The 23,475-nt window shown below is 40.6% G+C and overlaps 1 protein-coding gene across 1 annotated transcript in view; it reads right to left on the bottom strand.

The window, feature by feature from the left end:
* Positions 1–23,475, bottom strand: part of LOC135300988 (potassium voltage-gated channel subfamily KQT member 1-like) — a 413,931-nt gene that overhangs the window by 181,501 nt on the left and 208,955 nt on the right. Inside the window, exons 13-15 of the mRNA XM_064421088.1 lie at positions 7,037–7,112; positions 3,274–3,368; positions 2,253–2,293 (exon numbers count right to left, since the gene is read on the bottom strand). Of these exons, the coding sequence (XP_064277158.1) occupies positions 2,253–2,293; positions 3,274–3,368; positions 7,037–7,112 (212 nt within the window). The remainder of the gene's footprint in view (positions 1–2,252; positions 2,294–3,273; positions 3,369–7,036; positions 7,113–23,475) is intronic.

Genomic DNA, 23,475 nt, shown 5'->3' with positions numbered 1-23,475 from the left:
TGAAACTCAGAGAAAGTCTTCTGAATATACTCATAAAAGTAGGGTCCAAGTCCTTGGAAGATTGATTCATTACCTTAGTGTTTTTAAATCCACTCCTGCTTGAAGGAGTTTCAAAGAAAGGGAGGAGATGCCAAGATCAAAACAAGTAAAAAGGAGAATTCTTCCCTATATGCACATGTGAAAGTGGAATTATTAGAATTCTTTGCAAAAAATATGGCAGATATTGTAAGTTTAAAGGGATAATTAAGCAAGTTCATTGAGGAGAAACCATTTTGGAGACTAAGTACACTGCAATCTTGTCAGGAAACCTCTGATGTGCAATGGGCTGAAAGCTGACAGGAAGGCTGGAGGCTTTTTTTACACATTTCCCAAAGCACCTTGCTCTTGGCCCCGTTGGAGTCAGGACTGCTCTGACCCAGCATGGCTTTTATTCTCTTCTCGTATCCTTATCTTGTTTTAACACAGCTTTTAGAGCTTTTTTATCTCGGAGAAACTAACTTGAAAAATAACAAAAATTGCTTCCAGTGAATTCAGATTCTGATTCTGTCTCTTATGACATCATTCACTTTTGAAAGGTAATAATACTACAGACAGGCTGCAATTGCTTTTATATAATATTATCAAAGTCCACAACAGGGACTTTTCAATAAAAAAAAACTGATCCAAACCCCAGTGAGGTCACTGGAAAGATTCCCGCTCATTTCAGCGGGCTTGGAGTCAGACCTTAAGATTCTTTGAATGGGAGTATAATAAAACAGGAAAAAAATAAAAGGAGCTGGAAAGGAAAATTCTTTTCATGTTTTTCTCTGTGGCAGTTTAATTTTCTTTGCATTGTCATTTCTTTTTTGCTTGTCATCAGTACAAAAATAACATAGTCTAAGAGAAACACCCATATTGTTAAAAATGAGGATTTTAGCAATGTCTGGAAAAGTATTATACAAAAAAATCCATTTTCAATCTAGAATAAGACATGCATTCTGAGGGAAATTCAGGGATAACCCTTATTATAGAGAAGGACAGTACAAAAGTCTGGGTTCACCCCAAACAAACAAATACTGCACCCACTTTTCACTGTTCACCACTTGGAAAATCCTGGGAGTAAAGGCAGGTTGGACAACACCAGGAGTAATTGCAAACTAACTCTAGGTTTAGTTCTGCACACCATTTCTCTGGAAACACTTATCTTATTTTTGGATTTGTGGAGGGTTTAGATAAAATAACTACTAGATCAAATAACTTCTGGTTTTGGTCTTGCAACCCCCTAACTGAGCTCACCAGCTTCTCTCTCCCTAACCACCATTCCACCTTTTCCAGTCAGTTCCTTGGTACTTCAGATTCTTTCCAACGCTTGTCCAAAGCTTCAGGCCCACCTAAGACCCTCCCAGTGGTTTCTATGACCCTTTTTACTCAAGATTTGGTGAGACCAAACTTCCTGATCATCTCCAGCTTCTTGAACCTCTCAAAACATAATTGTACAATGAGCTTCTAATTATTCACCTCCTCTGAAACCAGAAACTGCTTGAAAAATAGTGCTTTGAACACCGGTCTTTTCAAGCACAAATTGCAGTTTCAGTTTGGTAATGCTATATTTGAAATAAAATAATGCATTCTTGGAGGTAAGGGACGTTTTTCCATTAATTTAGCTTGCACATTGTGGAATGAAATCCCATGCATAAATATTTATAGAAGTATTCAAGCTGACAGATTCTTTTCCTGTGGCCCAAAACCAGCTACAGAGAAAAAGGATTGTACTACTGAGCCTTCTGTAGCAATCAGATGTTGAAAATGTGTTTTGAATGATATTCCTTGTTCTGATAATATTAACCACTGACAACATGCCATGTTTTAGAGGCTCTGAAATTACTTTGCCACACTCAGTTGTGCTCCAAGTCACTTGTGGATATGGGACATGAGTTCAGGAAGGAAGAAACCTTTTTAAGTGGAATAAACATATATTTTAATCCCAGGCCCAGACCAAAAGATTTAGAAAGACTATTTTTGTAGAAGGTTTTCCCTCAGATGTTTCCATCTCATCATGTTCTAATACACATTTTAACAGTTATTCTTAATTTCCATTTACTCCCCTACCACCTGAATAAAATGCATTTATCTTTACACAGGCATTCCAGGGCTTATTAACAGAATTACATTTATATATGATTGGCTGGATTATAAATCCACATTACTCTAGCCAAGGGTATTTTCCCAATGTTATGAAGATAATAATTTTGCATAAAATACAGTCACCATACCTGGAAGGAAAAGACCTGGCTTTCCCAAGGATTGATCCAACCTGAGAAGCAAACAGAAAATTACCAGCAGAGCAATTACCAAACAACTTAAACTCTGTTGCTAAGCACGGGAGAATAATTTACATGAGAATTTACAGTAGCTCTAAACCCAAACCAAAACAAGCAAAAACATGAGACTAGCATGACTTTCTGCACACACAGTCAGCAGTTTAGCTCTTCAAGAGTTTTCCTTCAAAATCAAACCATATTATTATTGCTATTTTCGTGAGTACTAATATTTCTCAGACTTTCAAGTTGTAACTAAAACATAGTTCTCCTGTGTCCTATGTAATCTAATAACAAAGACTATACAAACAGAATGACTTCTTAATAACATTTGCAACTATTCCTAGAGTCTCATGCAGGCGGATTTAATATCTGTATATGTTGACACAGTAGATTCCATTCAATAGGATTTTTTTTTCATTTAATTTAAGGGCCAGGGGAGTTCATTCTGGTGTCCCAGTCCACAGCATTAATTTGTAAAGAGAAAAGCACTTTGTGCTAAAACAGAATAGAATAGTTTTGTGGCAAAATATTTCAGCTGCAAACCCCAAACTTGGAGAAAGCATGTGCATGGAGGAATGTGGGCAGGGAAAAGTTCCAGATAGTGCAGCACAAGCGAAACAGATTTCTTTCAGTTGTGGAGAACCACAGAGTGGAAACAGAAAGGTAAATCATTATTTGAAAAGTTTTCCTTTTCTAAGAAGAGGACAGAAAAGCTTGGATCACACTATAAACTTCACAGCATGCACCTTCATTTCTTTTAATTCCACTTGGAGAAAAAGGAGAGGAGAATAAAGGGTAATTGTAAACTTGGTCATAAAAAGGGTTAAAAATGGCTCCAAGTTAAATCCTCCAGATATTGTGCTCCCTGTTGTGCTTGCAATTTTGGACAATTACTGTTCATTAAGAACACATCTCTCCTAAAGCCAGCTGGCACTGGAGGAATCAGATATTTCATGAGGTAGACAGGGCCTACCTCCTTTGAAGTTCCTTTATGCGAACCATCATGTTGAGGTGTCCTTGGGAGTACTGCTCAATCACGTCCCGGACGTCGTACGGCTTCCGAGCTTGCTGGGAAAGGAGGCAGGCAGCAAGTTGAAAGGTGAGCATTGGCCAAACTAGATTTCTATTTCAGACAGGCCTTCATTCTGTTTTTTTATCTGCCCATTTGCCCGCCATTTTGCAACAGTTGTTGTAATGAATAAAAAAATACGCAGCCGTTGTGGGAGTGAATGTTTGTTGTGGAGACGGAGCCAAATGATTCCCATTACTGTCAGTTAGAGTCATGTCTTCATGTTACTCCATACTGAGCAAAATATTAGCCCTTCACAGTGTAGTTGGGGAACACAAATCCAAGATGGATAATTTATCTGGGACTCCCATGTGCAGTATCTCCTGGCTCATTCCAAAGCCATGTGTTAATCATAATGTCAGGGGACTGAACCCCAGGGATTGGCCCAACTCAGAGCACTTGGACCCAGAATCAAACATCTCTGAAGACCAGAGATGTCTGGTGACAGAAATATTGCTGCTTGAGGAGCAGGGAAGACAGATGCTCTGCATAAGTCAGGAGACTGCTGCACATGGGTTTTGTTTGTCCTCCTTTGTCTTTCGTGATACCTTTGAGATCAGAAAAAAAGGTGCAATTAAAATAAGAAAGGACAGGTAAAAAATTGCAAGAGAGTGAAAACACTCCCACCCGCCCAGCTATATTCCCATCCTAATGAGAATCCAGGTGCTTCTGCCAAGCTTTGGTTTCTTGCTGCAACTACTGTGGCCAAATTTCAAAACAAGTCTGGAGAATTTGCAGAAAGTGATGTGGTTATAAAAAGTGCAGCATGGTGAAATTTTAGCAAGTAAAATCAACGTGCGTGGGGGAGGTAGCAACGCAAATCATGGCCTGTTGGAAAGACCAGCATTTTGAGAACCCTTATGGGAAATGTGGGGCAAAATGTCTCCCTTTTTGGCTCTGACTCAAGAAATGAAGGGGGGGAAAAAAAAAGCAAAGGTAAACTGCAAATCTAGTAATTGAAAATTACTGAAAACAGCTCATTAGTCATCTTGTTGTCTGTTTGCACTCTGTCACAGCCTCAGCCAGAGCCATTAGCATGCACCACTGCACACATGCATTGAACACCTACAGTATGTGCTGGAGTCATGCTTGGAAGGCTGCCACACAATCCTAGAAATTTCAAATGAAAGCATGGAACTGGAATGGAAACAAATCCTGTGAAATGAATGAAGAAGCCAGAGCTCTTCGTGACAAAATGCCTTCTATGCACACAGCACTTACCTGCACCAATACTTTCAGAAGAGTTGTGGCTTTGGAGGTGTGTGTGTGTGTGCATTTGAGCGCATTTGGGAGAAGAGGCTTTGTGGGCAGAGAGGTTTCAGCTCTCAGTTTATCGTTCACTTTTTGGTCGGGCTTTTTCTCTCCCCCTTCCCCAGCTCCACATTTTGCAGACGCTGACACATCACTATTTCTGGCCAGAAAAGCAGCCTATTGTCTTCACCCCGAGAAGCAATGCCAGTATCACTCTTTAGATGGACTAAGGGGGGTGCCTGGAGAGCGTTTTGGCTAAATCCCGTGTCCTTTCCTTTGGACACTCTCTATTTAAACACCGTGCATGGCACAGAGCCTGGATGTGCTGGGGAGCCTTTCCCTCCCCTCTCCCCAATGGGCTACTATGTGCATAATTAATTCTACTCATTCCCAGTGAAATTTCTTTTCCCTCTCAAAAGAAGTCCTCTGACAGTTATCCCTTTTACCAAACCATCAGCTCTGAATCCTACAGTTGCAAAGTGCTGCAATCTGGCTGAGTCCTCTGAAGCTGAGTAAAAAAATCCCTCCAGTTTTCACCAATTTCCCCTCCACTTTTTTCCATAAAGATTTAGATCTGGGCATCTTATGTTCTGCCAAACTTTGGCACAATCCCCTCTCATGTTTTTATCAGGAAATGCTAGAATGATACAACTGAAGACAGGAGGTAATGGGCTTCGAGAGAAGTGTGGTAAATGCAGCACTTGAACAACTCCTTTGACTTTCATTCTGTTCATAATCCCTGGCCATTTCAGCTCAGTATTCCACATTCAGCATGCAAAATTAAATAATATTACCCAGCTTTGAACTTCCAGAATCTAATTAGCATGGGGAGTTCTAGAAACTCTATTTCGTGGCCCCAAGAAAGGAAGAAACAAAAGATTATTCCTTTTGCTTCTTCTACCTTGTCACTGACCCACAGAATTCTCTCCATAAATTGATGAAATTCAGTTTTTAAGGTTTGACATGACTGCCACTGACTGACAGCTCCAGAACATTATATCTCTAGTGGTTTGAAATATCCTAATTTTTAACCTAACTCATTTATAAACTGATTTTATTTTACAGAACTAGTGTCCTCTTTCTTTCTTTCTTTCTTTCTTTCTTTCTTTCTTTCTTTCTTTCTTTCTTTCTTTCTTTCTTTCTTTCTTTCTTTCTTTCTTTCTTTCTTTCTTTCTTTCTTTCTTTCTTCTTTCTTTTTCTTTCTTTCTTTCTTTCCTTTCCCATAGTGTTTATCTCTCTGTTATATTTACAATATAACCCTGCTCTTGTGTTTTTTGCTGAGTTTAACAAACTGACTTCTCCTAGTCTTCTTTCAAAAGGTGGGGTTATCTGAAGATATATGTTTGCATGGGATTAGGAAATATATAAGATGTTCTATCCACCCTAATTTAGAGTCTTCTGAATGCTGGGATCTTATCTCAGGCTGCTATTCCTCTATCCTTCTATGAATTTAAGTGCTCAGCTCTAATCAAACTTCCCTGAAATGTAGTTTTTTTGATTTATTTTCTTAAAACCTCTTCAAAAGGATTATGAAAGGCCATTAACTTGCAGTGCATCCTCTTAGGAAAAAAAAAAAAAGCATGAACCTTGAAATGAAAATAATGAAGGCTTTGAAAATCAGTCCAGAAGTTAATTTTTCAATTCCATGGCATTTCCAGCTCATGGATGATGAGAATGATGATATCAGGATCGCATCCCAATCAAGATTTATCATAAAAAGTCTCACTAAACAGGCAAAATGAAACTGTATTTTCAATGCAGCACATTCAATTTGAGCACTTTGTAACCCGATTGAGAAAATTAACTGAACACTTCATAAAGACAGCAAATTTCCAGACAGCAGATGCTCCACAATTTTATAAAATATGGCCTAGGAGGTCCCTTTTTGGGAAATACATTTGGAAACGTGAGTCACACCTGTGAAAGCAACTTTGCATCCACAGTACTCATCAGTGAAGCCTATTGATCTGTCAGCCATACACAGCATGGGACTGAACATTCCCTAATTGATCAGATGATTGATAACATTCTTGTTATGATCAGTATTTTTGCAGACACCCTAACAGAGGTTTGTTCACCCCAACACCAGTGTTTTCTTCACTTCTGCTAGTGGATGGATTAGTATTGGGCAGTACAGTTAAACAAGCAGAAGCCCAAAAAAAAAGTGCAGTAAAAAAAGAGAAGTAAAAATAATGATGCTGACTTCACAAAGTCAGAGGTTGTAGCATACTACATCCATGGATCACTGATAATTTTGCCCATGCCATTAAAAAATCCACAAAAGGTGTGAGCCCAAGAACCTCAAAAACACCTTTGACTTGTTACAACCACCTTCACCAAGACAAGTCCCCTCTGAGAGCGCCTTCGATGCCCTGCGAGCTCATGAGATGCACTTGGGATTAATCCTGCTGCTTACCTGAAATTTCCTTCTGGCCACAAAATACTGCATTCTCCTGATGACTTTCACAGCTGTTCTGTGTGCTTCAGTCAGTCTGCCAAGGAACACAAACACAGACAGACATCAGCTGGGGGGGCAGGAGGGAGGAAAAATGTCTCAATGGAAGGTGTTGACTCCAAGCACCGAAATGTAGAATTATGTTTTATCATTACAATGCAAAACTGAAGTGTAGCAAGCTGTCAGTGCATGCATGCTTTGTTCTGCTGCTTTGCCTTCCTGCAAATTGTGGTTCTAAGTATTCAAAACTGATAAGTGAGACAATGATAGCAGGTGTACAAAGATAATACATGTGGAAGGGATTAGACAGGATTACTGTCAATGCGCACAACTGGCATCAGTTTGAAGAATATTAAATGTTTTTAGAACCATGACTGCATTCCTCATTTTGCATTTACTGAGTGTTTGCTCATGAGCTATATTGCAGAGAAATTAAGTCCTTCAAAAAGTACTTTGAAGGAAAGGAAAATCAAAGTGTTCTAAAAAAAAGTAAATAAAAGTGCACACAACACATCCTCTCAGCACATGTGTGCGTGTGTCTGTACTGGTATTCAAACACAGAATGGGACATTCTATACCTCAGCTGTATCGCTTCACCTAGAGGATCCTGCATTTGCAGAACACTAATTGTGCCACTTGGCAGGCAATTAATTACCACACCTCTTCTTTATGGTGAATTTTGGCAGGGTAGAGAGGAAGCAGGAAATGGTAATTATAAGAACGAGTATTTTCTTGAAGGACTGACTCCTTCCCCATGGACTCCTTTATTTATTCAAAATAAGTTAACTAAAGAAAACAAAATTTTCTTTCCAAGGAAGTTGTATTGTTGGGAAATCTATGTTTTATATGGACATCATCCTTGACATGTGATGATAATCCCAGGAAAGCTTTCCAGCCAAAATCTCCTGAAAACACAATCTGCTGCCTCTTCCCAGTGTGTCTGGCTGGGGAAAAGGAAGTATTGGCTTGATCACCTACTTGGGTGCCACAGTTTAGAGACAAAGTCTTTAAAAATTGGAAAGGTTACAGTGGATTATTTCAAATTGAAGGAAATAAAGGTTAAACAAGCAGGGACTGTGTTGTAAGAATTAGCATACTAATTCATTTTTATAATTATTCTTTGGGGAAAACAGTGCTCATCCTAGAATATGCTGGGCTGGAAGGGACCCATCAGGATCATCGAGTCCAAATCCTGGTACCCAGATAATCCCACCCTGTGCCTAAGAGCTTCTGATTGGGTGAAGATGCCATAGCCACGGGCTTTTAAAATAAGCTTTTAGGAGCTTTTCCTTGCTCTTTCCACTTCAAGTCCCAGAATAACATTAAATACATGCATAAATAGCTGTCTGTCCTGCCTGTATGCCCATATTTTATTTATCTGTGTCTATCCATGCAGATGTCCACATAAATACGCTCACACACACACACACAGGAGACAGAGCAGGGTGAGCATGACTGAAGAACTACCTTTGTTGTACACCATCAGCAGCACTGAAGAGGAGGAATCTCTACATTTGTGTAAGCCCATCAAGGGGATTTCAGAAGTGTCACTGACGAGCTAGCAGCAGTTTAGCCTGCAGGACCTTTATTATGGTGGAAAAAAAGCTCTCAGCTTGACATGCAGGGCCCCAGCTGAGCTCCTGTGGCTGCTGACTAGAACAGAGATGACATTCTGCTTGCAAATGGCACAGAACTGATAGAGAAATCTTTGTCAGCCCCTACAACTATTTTTTTTTAAAGAAACCACAAAAGAATCACAGTTTAAGGCTTAGGGGCTAGCCTACCTCCCCTGTGTAGCAGTTAAGATAAAAACTTGAAATTATCCCCTAGAAATAAATGATGTGAAACTTCATATAGATACTTGAGGGGTTTTTTATTAGGCTAATCCATACGAGATGGTTCAGGCACTGTTTAAACAGGCTTAAATAGACAAGTTTAAAGAAGTCAGAGATGGAACCAAACCAAGGCAGTAATTTCATCCTAATTCCCTCCCTCAGCAAAAAATCAGGGCTACAGAACTTTTTCCATTGTGTTATCAAACCAAAGTTTTCAAAACTATGAGACTAAACTCTTGGAACTTGATGCACAGCTGAACAGCCCTCATTTTTAGAGAGAAAAGTAATTTATTTATCAAATACAGCTAAGAAGGTCACCCAACTATCATTCCAGAGCACTAGATATCATCGTGTTCCAATTGGCAAAACTCACACCAGTCTCACTGGGAGAAAATTCTGAAATAGAACTGCTCAGATCTGATGGTCACTGGTGTTAAACTGAGAATCAGAAATGTGTGAAACCTGACTTTGATGGAAAAATAGCATGAAAAGGTGCATATCCATAGACTGAGACATTTGGATAAGTCATCTTAATTGCTCCAATAAATCCCCAGGGAGCACAGCAGCTCCAGCTGAGATAAATTCCTGCTCTGTACAGCAACCAGAGCTATCCTCCTGATGGGAGGTTGGGACAGTGTGGCCATGATCCTAAACATATTTTGAGATTTTAGATGATTTTCATAGGTTTCTGGCCACTGATGTCCATAATGGATAATTATAACTACTACTGACCAGGTTACATTTATCCTTGAATGCAGCCCAACATATCTACCCTGCTAAACCTTGTATTTTATCCCAACCCCCTGGATTGGGCAAAACTCTTTCAGGCTTGAAGGTGTCGGTCTGTCATGTGCCAGGAACATCCACCAGGAGAGAACAAATGGTCAGAGAAGCTCAGGGCCCTGCTTTGGTGGTGCTCAGCAGGAGCACAGCACCACTTGCAGCAAATCTCCCAGATATTTTAGGATAAGCAGCTGATGAGACAACAGCCTGAAGGGTGAGACTGACACCACATTCGCACACTCTTTCCATGTGGCATTTTCTATGGAAACAACACAGAAAGGGACAGATCTACACAGGGATTGTGGTTTCTAACACTCTCGGGGGTGAGGATTTAACTCCTTTCATAGCCTGGCTCCCAAACAGCAGGACCTGAGCCCTTGCCCTAGGCAGGAACAGGAGTGGGTGGGTGCCCACACCTCTGTCCCTACAGAGCAGCCAAACTCTCCTGCCTCTGTGCACCAGAGGGCAGTGGCACACACACACACACACACGGAGATGCTTTCCAGCACATTAAAACATTTAATTATTTTTTAATATCTATCCAGAAACCCAAGCTTAAGCTCTCCTCATAAGGATGGAGTCCACACTGAGGGGGGTGGGTGGTTAGTGTTGGGTGTGCTGTGTTGTCTGTATGTTATGCTCAAAAGAATATAATTAGAGCTCTATTGGCACACCATTCCATGCTTTTCCATCTTTTAACCTAAACAACAGAAAACAACGTTTTGTCAAAACCCTCCCTTAAAACACTTTGTAAAGGAGAGCAAAATGACATTTGAACAGAAGTGATCTGGCTTTGGGAAAGTTATGAGCACATAAATTAATAATTGAAGCTTGCAACATCTGTAACTATAATGGATACCATGAAATGTCTATTGAAATAACATATCCTTGGATCCATAAATTGTACTGACATCATCTCTATGTCTTCAATAGGACCCAAGGCAGTGTGTGTTCCTTACCTCTCTGCTCAAGGATTTCTCAGCAGGATGCTCAATTTTAAAAGGGCTCACACCTACCCTTAATTACGACATTCCTAGTTTGGCTCCTGGGCCGTGCCTGTGGTAGGGCAGGGAGGAATGGGAACAGGTGGTGGTCCTGGATCATGGATGTTCACACAGTCCCCACCCTGGGGGATGCTCAGGATCACTTGGCAGCTCCTCTGGAAGGGCTGGGAAAGGGGAAGGGGACTCCTCTTGGCTGGCTCAGCCCCTCCTGCAGGTTCTGGCTATGCCTGTGTGGGTGCAGAGCCGGGTGGGACAGCTGTGATCCCAAGGGCCACTGCAGGCTGGGCTTGCTCCTCTGCTCAGGGCTCAGACAGCACTGAAAGGCATCACTTTCAGCTAAAACACTTGGATGTATTTAAGACTGACTTTTTTTTTTTTTTTTCAGTTTAACTGCAGGAAGGCTGTAGCTTAAGCCAAAGAAGCCAAACATTTTCTTTTTTGTTGGAAATAATTGAACCAGAGGAGAAAATAGAGATGATGAAATCCAAAGCAACTGTAAAAAGTACCCCACAGGGATGTTTTTATAATCTTTCTTTGATAGGGCACTCTGTTTGTTAAAAGCTGATGTTGACCAGTTCAGATGTACTCTTTTTATTCTTCTGTATGGAGTCTGATAACTTCCAGCCTAATGTGCTTTGGAGCAGTCAGGGAATATTTTAAGTGAAAAAAGATACCTAAATGGACCCTAAAGCCAGGCAGAGTTACAACTGTTGCAGGCCATGCTAAGGTACAGCTCAAGTCTCCAATCAAGCCTGTTATCAGTGGGACGTATTTTCAGTCCAGAAGCATTTTTTAATCATGAGAGTTGACTTCAGTGTAGGGATCAGGGAAGGGACTTAGGCCAGGCTGGGCTGCAGGGTGGCTGCAGATAGCAGAGTGTGCATTCCATACCAGTTTTCCTGACGTTTATTCAGGTGTCATGAATTAGAGGAGTTATTCAGTGTAACATCATGAGCTGTGGAAAACAAAGGCCACTTCAGCAAGGCCAATTATAGCTCTCTGTCCCAATTTGCAAAACTGGTTTGAGGATACACGCTCACAGTACGTGAGTTACTGCTGAGCGTCATTCATTTGTCAGATTTTCGCTGCTTAGCAGGAAAATCCATAGAGAGTCACACTAACTCTGGTCCCTGGATAGTTGGTAACTCCTCCCCAGAGTAACACACAGCATCATCTGCCCTGGAGCTGTCCACTTGGCATTAGTTTCTAAGGCAGCACAAACAGGGACTAGATCAGTGATGGCAACTGAAATGTACAGAAGTTACCTGAGAACTCAGCCCTCCATCTGCCTTTTTGCTTTCTCATCACATTTGATTAAGATTATTCACTTTTCTGCTCTGTTTCAGGGAAGAACAGTGATTCTTAGTCCGAACTTTTAATTTTTTTCCGTGGGCAATTATCTCTAATGGGATGACATTTTATTGGTACAATTTAAAGGAAATCTTACTTGCACTGAAAACAAGGGACGAGAAGGGTGGGAGCAGAGAAATCAGAAAGAAGACAAAATTAAAGAGCTTTTTGCAGGCAAATGCAGCAGTTGGTCCATATGAAGTCACACACACAATGTGGACCTTTTGTTGCTGGAGAAAAGAGGTGGAGAGACATGGTTCCCATCACAAGGGAAAGGATCTTATATAATGTGGTTTTAAAACTGAGGGAAGCGGCAATATCCAAATTTAAAAAAAAACCCTTCTCTATAAATGAAAATATTATTGCCTTTAGCTAAGCCAAGCCAGAAAAAATGCCTTGAGCCTTTTAAACCACAGGAGTTAAGAGAAGGTTGCAGCTTGAGTCTGACATGCAAACACCTGGAACTGTCAGGCAATGATCCTGATTCCAGAGCTCATCCCAGGCCAGGAGCAGCAGAGAAATACAACATAAATGTAACACCAGAGGTTTCCAGTCTTGTAATATTTCATCAAAGCCTTGTAAAGAACAGACACTTCTGGAGCATTTCCACCCCTTACATGATGGAAATTATATAAGATGCTATTTGCACTGAAACCTGAGGGAATATTTCAGAAAATTTTGGCACAACTTTTCTTTTCCCTTTATTCCTAATCACCACTCCACCTTAAATCTACCTCACCTCTATTGTAACTATATCCTTACCTGAACCTTTTCAAGCCCATGTTTGGCTCAAAGCTACAAATAAATTAGGATTGGCTTCTCTCAGAACACAGCAGCCTGGAGGCCTATTTGGCTTCACCACGCTCTGCTGACAGTCTCAGTTTGTGAAGGAATGCTGCAGGCTCTGCAAATCCCTCCTCTGCAGGTACAATCCCAGGTAGGAAAGAGTACAGAATTGAGAGAGTACAGCTTGTAAGGGGCTGCTTTCTGGGAGCTGGTTGTTTTGCTGAAGATTTTGTGCCATTTGCTGTCTTCACCCACCCACCCATCCCACATACACTGGTGCCTCTGAATTCATTCCATAACACAGCTGCCTCTATTTCCACCTGCCCCTCTAACCTGACCTTCCCTGAAGGGGAAAGAAAGCAGATTTCCTACAGCAGGGAATCTAGGGGCAGGGAGGACAGGACAACAGCTCTGAGGGCAAACTGCCAGAAGAGGAAGAACTAGGATGTGTTTAGAGGGAAAAACAGGCCAGACAATATACTGGCAGAGGAAACACCACTGGGAGAAGCAGCAGCACAGGGTGATTTCTTCATGTTGTCCAGGAACAGAATAAAGTAAGAAAAAAGCTCCTGAAAATGCTCAGAGGTGGATGTAGCCCACTCACTGAATGTGATTTCATGAAGGAGAAAAGCCCCTGAACTTGGAGTTGTTTTTCTCAACTGCAGACAGTTGGAGTTTTCAGTTACAAGTTTGTTCTGTAATATTACAAAGTGGGTTTATTGAGAAAGTGGGAGAAAAGCACTGTGTTAGTCCCCTGCTAATTAAAATGCATAATTAAAATGAGTAATTAAGCTTACTACAGAATGCTCTTGTGTCTGGGAGCCCAACTGCCCTTGGACAACAACTCATCTGCTGAACTGTCTCTGAGAATTAAAGTAGCCATTGGATATTGTGGTTACATCTTTCTTCTATTTTTTGTTGGCAGCAAAATAAAAGTCCCTGGTCTCTTTTCTGCCATTTTATTTCTTCCATTCTTGCAATGTCAGAACAAACAAGATGATGTCATAGGAATGTCTTTTCAGTGTGAAAATGCAAACACAGAAAGATTTTCTTTTTTCTTTTTTTTTCCTGAGCAAACAGCTTCTAGAAATTGCCACAATAACTTCCTGTGTTAGCTCTGACCATCACTGCTGCTGGTCCCAGGATAGGTGAAATGCTCCTGTCTCCATGCCAGCTCTCATTTGCTTAGAAAACACCCTTAAGCCACAAACCCCTTCTTGGGATGTGGATCAATGCTGGCAGATAATGACATGTTTTTATCCCACATATTACAATATTCACTGATCCTAGCGGCTAAGTAATTTTTTTTTAATTCTCTCTCTTTAAAACTTGGTCTTCATCAATTTGTCTATTAAAAAATGCCTACAGACAGTCTAGCTGCTAAAAGACACTTCAGAGACAGCCATCACCAAGTCCAAACAACTTCCCAGAGACACCTTTCTGGAATCTGAATAGCCTTCACATCTGTGCAGCACAGGAATGGGATGGCCTTATTCCATAGATTCTGGTTTGCTCACTTAAAAAAAATGCCACAAACAAAATTAATGAACTTTAGGACTTCATCTTCCCCTTCTCTGTATTCAGCATTTATGGGAACAACGTGGTGTTGTTAATAAACACCAATGACTGAGTGCTGTATTTATGCCTCAATGATTTTCTGTCATGAGAATATAATGCCTGGCAAAGACTGATTCTCTGAAATACCAGTTTGTTTGGGGTAATTAATCTTAATTCCTATCTTGCCTGAATAGGATCTGGATAACAGTCAAATCAGGGAATAGTTCTGAGAATTAAATCTTCAGTGTCTTTTGGGCTGCCCAAGGCTTCACATTTCTTTTGAAAAATATGAAATTAATTAATGTGCACCAAGTACTAGGGAGAGACCCTGTGGAATAACGCAAAATGCTTCTTGTGGTTTTAAAAAACAGAAAACCAGTGGCTTTTGGCAGGATCTTTCCTTAGTAGTTTTTGTGATTTAGTAGTTGCAGCAGGGGCTATGGAAACACAACTCCTGGTTTCTTGAACTGATTGATGTGACTGGCCTCTGTGTTTCTGAGTGATCTTGTTCAAGTTCTTTTACCTGGCTGTGCTCTGGTTTATAGGTCTATAAAATAGGTGTAAAACCTGTCTAAGTCATGGAGCTGTCATGGGGATTTTAAGGCAATTAGCAGTCCCAAATGAAGTTGTATTTTATTTATAGAATGAGTCAGCAGGGGAAAAAAAAAAAGAGTAGTGACAATATGTTTATCTCTTAATGGTGATAAGAAACAAGGGATACTGGTCTGCAGGCTTGGGATAAGCTGCCAAGTCACTGAGCCCTGAGCAGAGGCTGTTTTCCAAAGCATTCTCCCTTCTCTACCTGCCCTGCTCCTCCTCTGAGCACCTGAGCAATCCATGTAGGAATTAGTTCCCTGTTCACCAGATACCTGGCAATGCAAGACACCCACAGCATCTGAAGCCAAGCAGGACCATTAGACCATAAATGTGACCTGCTCAGCAGTGCAGGGGATTGCATTTCACACAGCTGCCCTTACCCTGAGCCAAAAACCTTGTGTAGGACTAAAGTAACTTTCCAGAAAGGCAACTGGCCTTGATAGAAAGACCTTTATATACCGTTAAAAAGTGCCTTATTTTTTATTTAAATTTGTCAGTATTCAGCTTCTAGGCTTCTCTCTCCAACTGGAGTAGCAGAGCAATTTTAGCCTTTTCCAGGCCTATCTTTATTCCAGGGACCTTCAGGGGTGCCAGATGCACTGCCCATGGCCTGGCAGGGAGACTAGGCTCTGGTGCAGGAAAGACAGAGTACAGTACTGCTCTCTCTGGAATTGCAAGAGGAGACTGAAATCCTTCTTTTTTTTATTTTTTCATTATTTTTCTGCCTGTGGTTTGAATCATGCTACCAGTAATTCCAGAGATTCATAATGGACATGCTTAGACTGCCTAGAATGGGGAATGAATGGGAAGGTCTATGTGTGTAAGCCCTGTGAGGGTGGCAGGTGCATGAACATCACAGCATAATTATGAACAGCTTTTGAAAATACCCAATTCAGCAACACAAAGAACAGGTTCAGTCAGAAAAGACCACTAAGAGGTGATGGTAGGACAATACAGAACAGGTTTGGAGTCTTAAGACACTCTGGTAAGAAGACAGAGTAGAGGTAATAAAACCTAATCATTCCCAGAGTTGTCAGAGCACAGAGGAAATAAAAGATCCTGGTCACTGGCAGCTCCCAAAGGCAATAAAGGTTTGGTGGCACCTGGATCCTGAGGATGTCCCAGCATGAAGACTCAGCAGAGCACTTCATGGCCCTCCACACAATGGCAAGAAATCCTGAGCATCCCACCTGGATGCTGAGCTGGGACACAGGCTGGGGACACACAGAATGGTATTAGTGGGTACCTGGTTATGGGATGTCAATGGCTGAAACTTGCCATCTTCAAAGAAAATTACTTTGCCCTCTGCTAATGTTTGGTATTGAACATTGGGACACAACAACCAGTTTATATCAGCAGAAAATCTCCTGGAAAACTGGTTCACAAAAGGATCTCCTATTTGATCACCTGCAGATCTGCCTTTTCAAGGTCTTCTCAAACCCACAGATATCCTCACAAAGTCTATGCAAACTTCCATCACAACCCATTTTGAGCTCCAATGCCAGTTTCTACAAACCCATGTGCCAAGAAAGGATATTGCTTTGTCACTGGAGGAACTGCCATTTCAAAACCAGACAAAAATCATGTATCTTTAAATAGGAAAAAAAATTAGTGTGCTTGAACTATTTTGCAGACAACAGTGATCATACTTGTAGAACCTCACAGGGAACTTTACGTGACCACAGACACGTATTATTTTTCCACCCTGTATTTCATGTGAGAACATGCATAAAAATCCTACAGGTCTCACTTGCCTAATACTGAAAATATGCAGTGCTTATCAATAGTTTACAATAGAAATAAATATCTTGTGCAGAATTGCAAGCATCACTTGTGAAAACAATCACTGAAACCAGAAGTTTTGCTGAGCTGCTTATTTCAAGAGATTTCACTTGCTCATTGAGAAACTTCTTTCTGTTCAAAGATTGTGCATTTTTTTTCTTTACTTTCAGGAAAAGATGCTATCTCTTGGCATTTTTATTTTTCTGGCAGACCTTTGGCTCAGCCAGTGGATGAACAGAAGGAAAGTGTTCATATACTAATTGCTTATGACTTACTATTAAAGAACAGGAAAAATTCTGTTTTCAATGTAAGTGAGGAAATCTGTGCCTTCGTGCTCTGGGGAATTCTGATTTTCCTGTCTTTGTTTCCATCCCAACACAAAGGAAAAATACTTTAAAAGCCATTACGAAACAAAAGATTCTGAAAGCATTTGAACCTGAAATGATAATATGCTTCAATTTCTCCCCCTCCATTTTAAATGCACTTTTGATTCCAAAAGAGAAATATTTTATCCTCTTATAAAATGAATACATTTTATCTGGTTTATGCCCTTTCACCTCGCTGTAACTGGGACACTTCCCTGCATCATCTGGTGCAGAATGAAGACCACATGTCTCAGAGAAGATGTAAACTGGTTTACAGGATACTACTGAAGAATGGCATATCCATGCTATGAATCCCATGAAACAGCAAATAATCCTGGGAAGCCTCAGTTCAGATAATGGAAGAGACTTTGACAATTTTCCACTAATAACAGTGTCCTGAATTCTGCCTGCATCAAGTGAGTTTTGTTTTCACTCCTCTGTTACAAAATTAAATTAATAAAACTTCCACTGCCCCTAAAGTCTTGTCATGGAAAAAGATCAATTTTAAAGGGTTTTTTTCCCCTCTTTTGAAAGATCATCAGCTCTTTTTTCATGGAAAGTTATTAGCAAATGAGTATCTGATAGAAACAAAAGATAGCCATTTACTATAGAGTGCAGGAGGTGAGCTAATTAACAGGATAATGGCTATTAGTGCTTCAAAGTCTCAACCTTTTGGGTTTTGATTTTTTTGTGTGTGTTTTGTTTGGGTTTTTTTAATTGGGCCTTGAGGATGCCAGTACTTCAATCAAAAGTGTTTCTAAATAATTGTGCACTCATTTAGGTGGCTAACCACCTGAATTGCTGTAATTAGAACACTTGATATAAACAATTAATTATGTTAGCACTGCTGAAGGCTGTTTTTAAGATCTAGATACAGAAATATGTTCAAACAAAGAAAACCCCAAATCACAAGGGGATCTTTATTTCATCTGACACATGCCCACTGATTGTTCTCTGACAACAATCTGAGAACTCCTCTTGGAAGCCCTGGGTAAGAATGAAATAAAAACTGGGAATGATGCTATCAGGACTCCCACTGGAATGGAATTATTTTCTTTATCCAAGGAACTGATGTATAAAAATTTCCTCCAATCAGATTTATCTTCTCCTTGAGTAACTGGCTTTATTCTGGATCTGAAGGAACTGACTGCAGAGATGATGCAGCAGCTCAAGCATTCACGTACTCAAGCCCAAAATTTCAGTGCTCCAAAAAGTGAAATAGGTCACGACCCTCTGTACATTTGGAGCTGAAGTAAGAACATACTTCTTCTCCTCTAATTTAATTCTCTTACACAGAAGTTTCCCAGTGTTCTGCTGTCCTCCAACAAGTCCTCACAACACTGAGCTGGCTTGATAATGAATTACAGGTGTAGTTTTCTAAAAGTTCACAAAACTATAAACTTCAGCCCCATTCCGAAGGAGCTTGACACAATTTATCTTTTTGCTTGGCTATTATGCAAAAAGAAACTATGCAAAATCTCAGGTTTGGCATGGATTTGAAACAAAACCACTTGAAAGGCTGCAATTTAAAGTGAATTTTCTTTGACAATTTCAGTTTGCCCGAACCTGAAACTCAAAGCAAACCTCAGGGCAGAAGTGCAAACCAGAACAGATAGAAATCAACAGACATTTACACAACATTCCATGAATCAAAGGTACCTAACTTCACATGACACCAAGCAGAGGCTGACAAAACAGGAATCAAACAAGAACATTTTTGAGCATGATCTACTTCACATTTAACACAATAATTTATTTCTCCTATTAGCAGTCTGCTAACCATGAAGACTCATAATCTCAAATTTTAAGCTCTTTTCCCAGTCTTAAAATTGCTACTGTCATCACTTCAATCTTTCTCAAATTTTCAAGCCTCATGCTGTGAGAACTACAGGGGAAATAAAACCATTTCATTCTAACCAAACCCATCTTTAAATGTGTTCTCTGTAGAATAATCACCCGTACTGGTGAACCTGTTGAGTCTGAGTGATAACTGATAATTTCCCTGAATGATAAAGTGCCATCAAGGTAATTGATAATGGACACTTACAGATTATGAAGACTCTTCAAAATGCACAGGAAGTTTTAAAAAATGTATCAACCCTGTGTGTTGTTTTTCAGATACCTCAGGTCGGGTTTTGAAGCTGCAGTTTCCATTCCTGGCAGCTGTAAAATTAAACCCTGAAAGTGTTTACACACCTCTCCTACACCTTCCAAAATAGCTCTTTAATGGAAGTACCTAGGGAATGGGGAACTAGTTAACTTTCCAAATGACTGCGGAAAAATACCTGCATAGGCCAAGATCTGTTCAGAATTAATGAAGGGCTTGATTCTGCAAACCCACTTCCAAGTAATTCTGTACACGAGTTATTTCCCTGAGAGCAGAGGCTGTGGACAGGTATCAAACCATATTCAAAATTAAAGTTTGCAACATGGCAGCCCGATGATGCAATTAAAAGTAGTGTTCAGGGAGTGTTCTTCAGTCATTTATCCTCATTATTTCTGCATGATTTTATTGCATATTTTCATATTGTTCACAAGAAAATTGGTCATTTTGGAGACGGACACATATATGTATAAAACATCACATTTAATTCACTTCCATGAGTTAAGCTCATTAGTGAATTTCAGAAAGTAATTAAACATGCACTAAAGTACATGCAAAGTTCTAGGTTGTAAGCATAAATATGGAAAAATACAAACCTGATTTATAAGTTCAAAATAATCTCTCAAGAGTGATTTAGCCATAGTTTTAATAGCATGAAAATGACTAATTTAAGGTCAGGAGTAATTTAGTTTTGACTGACTTGGCAATCCTTTGTTCTCTGGGTCATGTAAGTGTTGAGTAAATTATAAACCTGTAATTCTATCCTGAGGTCAAGGAACTTCAGAACTGATTTGATATATTGGTCTCCTGGAAAGTTCTTCCAAGGCCAGTACCCCCTAAACTGTGTTTATGAGTTGACTGCATTAATAACTGATAGACTCATATAATATTAGCAGAGGTGAAATATACCTTTAAAAAGAAGAGCATGCTCAAATTGGGATTTTTGAATAAGAGACAGACAAATCAGATATATCTGTGAGAAGTCAAGATTCTACACAGTACTAAAAAAAACAAACATAACTGAGAAAAGGTGTAGATGTTTGACTTCAGGAAGAGAACCAGACTGATTATTCTTGTGAACATTACATGGGATAATTCTGTGTTTGTGAAGCAAAACTTCACATTCATATCTTACATGGGGCAAAAATAAACAAGCCATCAACTACTTTTACAGACTATGTCAGAAGCATAAATACATTAAAAAAATAAGCAACTGTTCATTTAATGCAGGCTTTGCTCTATCCCATAACACTTGCCATTGAAAATCTGAAATGGGATGTAAAGTGAGATGTTTTCCATTCAAGAATTCAGTGTGCATTATAGCAGCACTTCTTAATTTTGAACCTTTTCATGTTTCCAAATGAAAGCCATTGCACTGCTAAAGAAATATACTGTAAAGCTCAGACAAAGAGCATGGACTATTATTTCATCATTGGGCAAAAATTAAAGTTAATGGTCCTCAAAGTGTTTAGGGCTATTTCTTTTGCCCAACATCACAGAACTTATTAGTAAAAGATATATTCAGATTACTCTGTTCAGTTCTGATTTAAAAGAAACTCAATCTGAAATCTTGAAATCCTTAAGAATAACCTGTTGTTAAACTTGAGCATTCCTGTGAAAAATCAGAATAAGGTTCCCCCCACCTCCAAGCCCGTAGATTTTGTATTAACATCAAAATCTCCTGGTAACAATGAACATTTCTCCTGGACAGTCCTTGGCTATCTCCTTTCAAATTCCTAGCAAGAGCACTAATTTCAGTTTTACTGTATAAAAATCCAACAGGTGGTTAGATTAACCAGCCATAAACACACACCCAGGTTAAAGAAATAATCAGCATCAGAATTAACTCCTCAGACTCGTCCCACAATGGGTTACAGTGTTTGACCTGGTCACACAGTAAGAAACACTTTGAAAAGAGGCATTATATTGCTGACAGTACCTCAGGCTCTTCCCAGGTCCTGTCCCTGGTCCCAGAGAGCAGAGCTCAGGGGCTGCCCCTCCTGTTCCCCTCAGGAGAAGCTGTGACTGCCATGGCTGCCCTCAGGCTCCTCCAGCTGAACAGACCAAGTGCCCTCAGCTGCTCCTCACACGGCTTCCCCTCAAGGCCCTTCACCATCCTCGTGCCCTCCTTTGGACACTCTCTAATGGCTTTGTGTCTTTCTTACATTGTGGCACCCAAAACGTCACACAACATTCCAGGTGAGGCTGCCCCAGAGCAGAGCAGAGCGGGACAATCCCTCTCTGGCCCAGCTGTGCCTGATGTCCCCAGGACAGGGATGTCCCTCCTGGCTCCAGGACACTGCAGCCTTGTGTCCAGCTGGCCATTGACCAGGAGCCCCTGCAGGTCCCTTTCCCTGGCACTGCTTTCCAGCCTGTCATTCCCAGTGTGTCCGTGCACCCAGGGCTGCCCCATCCCAGGCCCAGAACCCGGCCCTGTCCCTTGCTGAACTCCATGGTTGGTGAGTGCCCAGCCCCGCCATTTGTGGGGCTCTCTCTGCAGGGCCTCCCGGCCATCGAGGGGGTCGACAGCTCCTCCCAGTTTAGTGTAATCAGAAAACTGACCAAGTATTCCTTAGGGTGCTGCATCCAGGTCATTACTGCGGAAGTTGAAGAACACAGGGCTGATGATGGTGCCCTGCAGAAGCCCACAAGTGACCAGTGCCAGCCTGATGTCACCGCAGCCATTGTCACCCTTTGTGCCCGACCTGTGAGCCTGCTGCCCACGCATCATGTTATCCAGCTGTGGGCTGGACAGTTTGTCCTGAAAAATCCTGTGAGAAACAGCATCAAAAGCTTTGCTGAAGTCCAAAAAGGTTCATCTCCTGGGTTTCCTGGATCAGCCAGATGGGTACCCTGCTGTAGAAGAAAATCAGGTTTGACAAACAGAACTTTCCTTTCATGAAGCCATGCTGGCTGTGACCAATAACTGTGCTGTCCTTCAGACATTTTTCAATCTCTCCCAGAATCATCTTTTCCACAATTTTCCAGGGCACTGACGTGAGAATGATGCAGCTTTGTGAACTGGCTCAGAGCTGGATCTCCAGGATGATGGACAGGGTAGGGAGGGGAGGGATGTGCAGCTGGAGCAGAACCTGCCCATCAGTCATGAAGAGCTTTGTGTTGGCTCAAACTCAGCCTGACTCACTCCTTCAGCTCAGGGACACCACGTGCTACAACAGGCGTCTGACAGCTTGTGAAAAAATAGGTGAAGCCTGGCAGGTTTGAGAAGCAAGAGTTGTAACTGCATCTGGCAGGGGAGGAGGGCAAATTAGCAGTGAAAACAGCCCGTGCTGATTTGAGAACGAGGGCACTTGAACTGGCTGGCTGGGAGCAGGCTTACATAAATATTTTTTACATTATATGCAAGGTAGAACTCATCTCCCTGTGCTGAGCTCAGGGCACTGGCACGTTCCTCACTGAGGGTCAGAGGGAGTTTAGCTCAGGTCTAGGCTTTAACAACATCAACAGAAGGGTGAGGGCCTGAAGCAAGGATTCAACTCTGGGTTTAAGTTGCATTACAAACTTCTCCCCAAATATTCTGTGAGTAGCAGCTTCTGACTGTTCACTGTGAAAAGTAATAAATTTGAACAGATGATGTGTGGGACAGAGATTTAGTTACTAAAGGTTGCCCTCTATAACACAGAGTTCCTATAGTTGAAGTCACTGTTTTGCTGTTTAATCTCATCAAAAGCATCTTCTTAATTCTGTATTTTTCTTGGTGTATCAGTACTACAAAATAAAATTTCAGTTTGCTAACATTTATCAGCTGTATTCTAAATGAAAGATATTTTCTGGGTGATACTGAAAGAAATTTCCCTCCTCCCTAATTTTAGATAATATATACTGTATGGAGAGTATATGCTGTATTGTATGTTTTCTATAAAAACATTACACTTTTAACTTCCTTGGGACCATGTATATAAATATTTGTACATGAAATTATAAGATAGGCTTTGAAATTTATGCCATAAATTTCTGTTAATGTTCTAAAAATATTTGTTCAGGCAAATGAAATTGCAGTAAAATATTTTACTACAGATCAGTCAAAGGTTCTCAAAACTTTATATTCTTAAAAAACAATCTTTCAAGCTATAAAACAGAGTTCCATTTTAGATATCAAAAAGGCAAATTTAACCAGCTTGACTTGATTAATACCAAACAGCTTAACATTTTAGAAAACACTGAGATCTAAGGTGAAATAAAGTCAAGTTGTAAGCATTTTCTCTTATTACATACA

Source organism: Passer domesticus, chromosome 5 (genome assembly GCF_036417665.1).
Source record: "Passer domesticus isolate bPasDom1 chromosome 5, bPasDom1.hap1, whole genome shotgun sequence".
Taxonomy (NCBI): domain Eukaryota; kingdom Metazoa; phylum Chordata; class Aves; order Passeriformes; family Passeridae; genus Passer; species Passer domesticus.
Note: the sequence above shows the minus strand (reverse complement) of the source record. Positions and strands in the feature narration are given on the sequence as shown.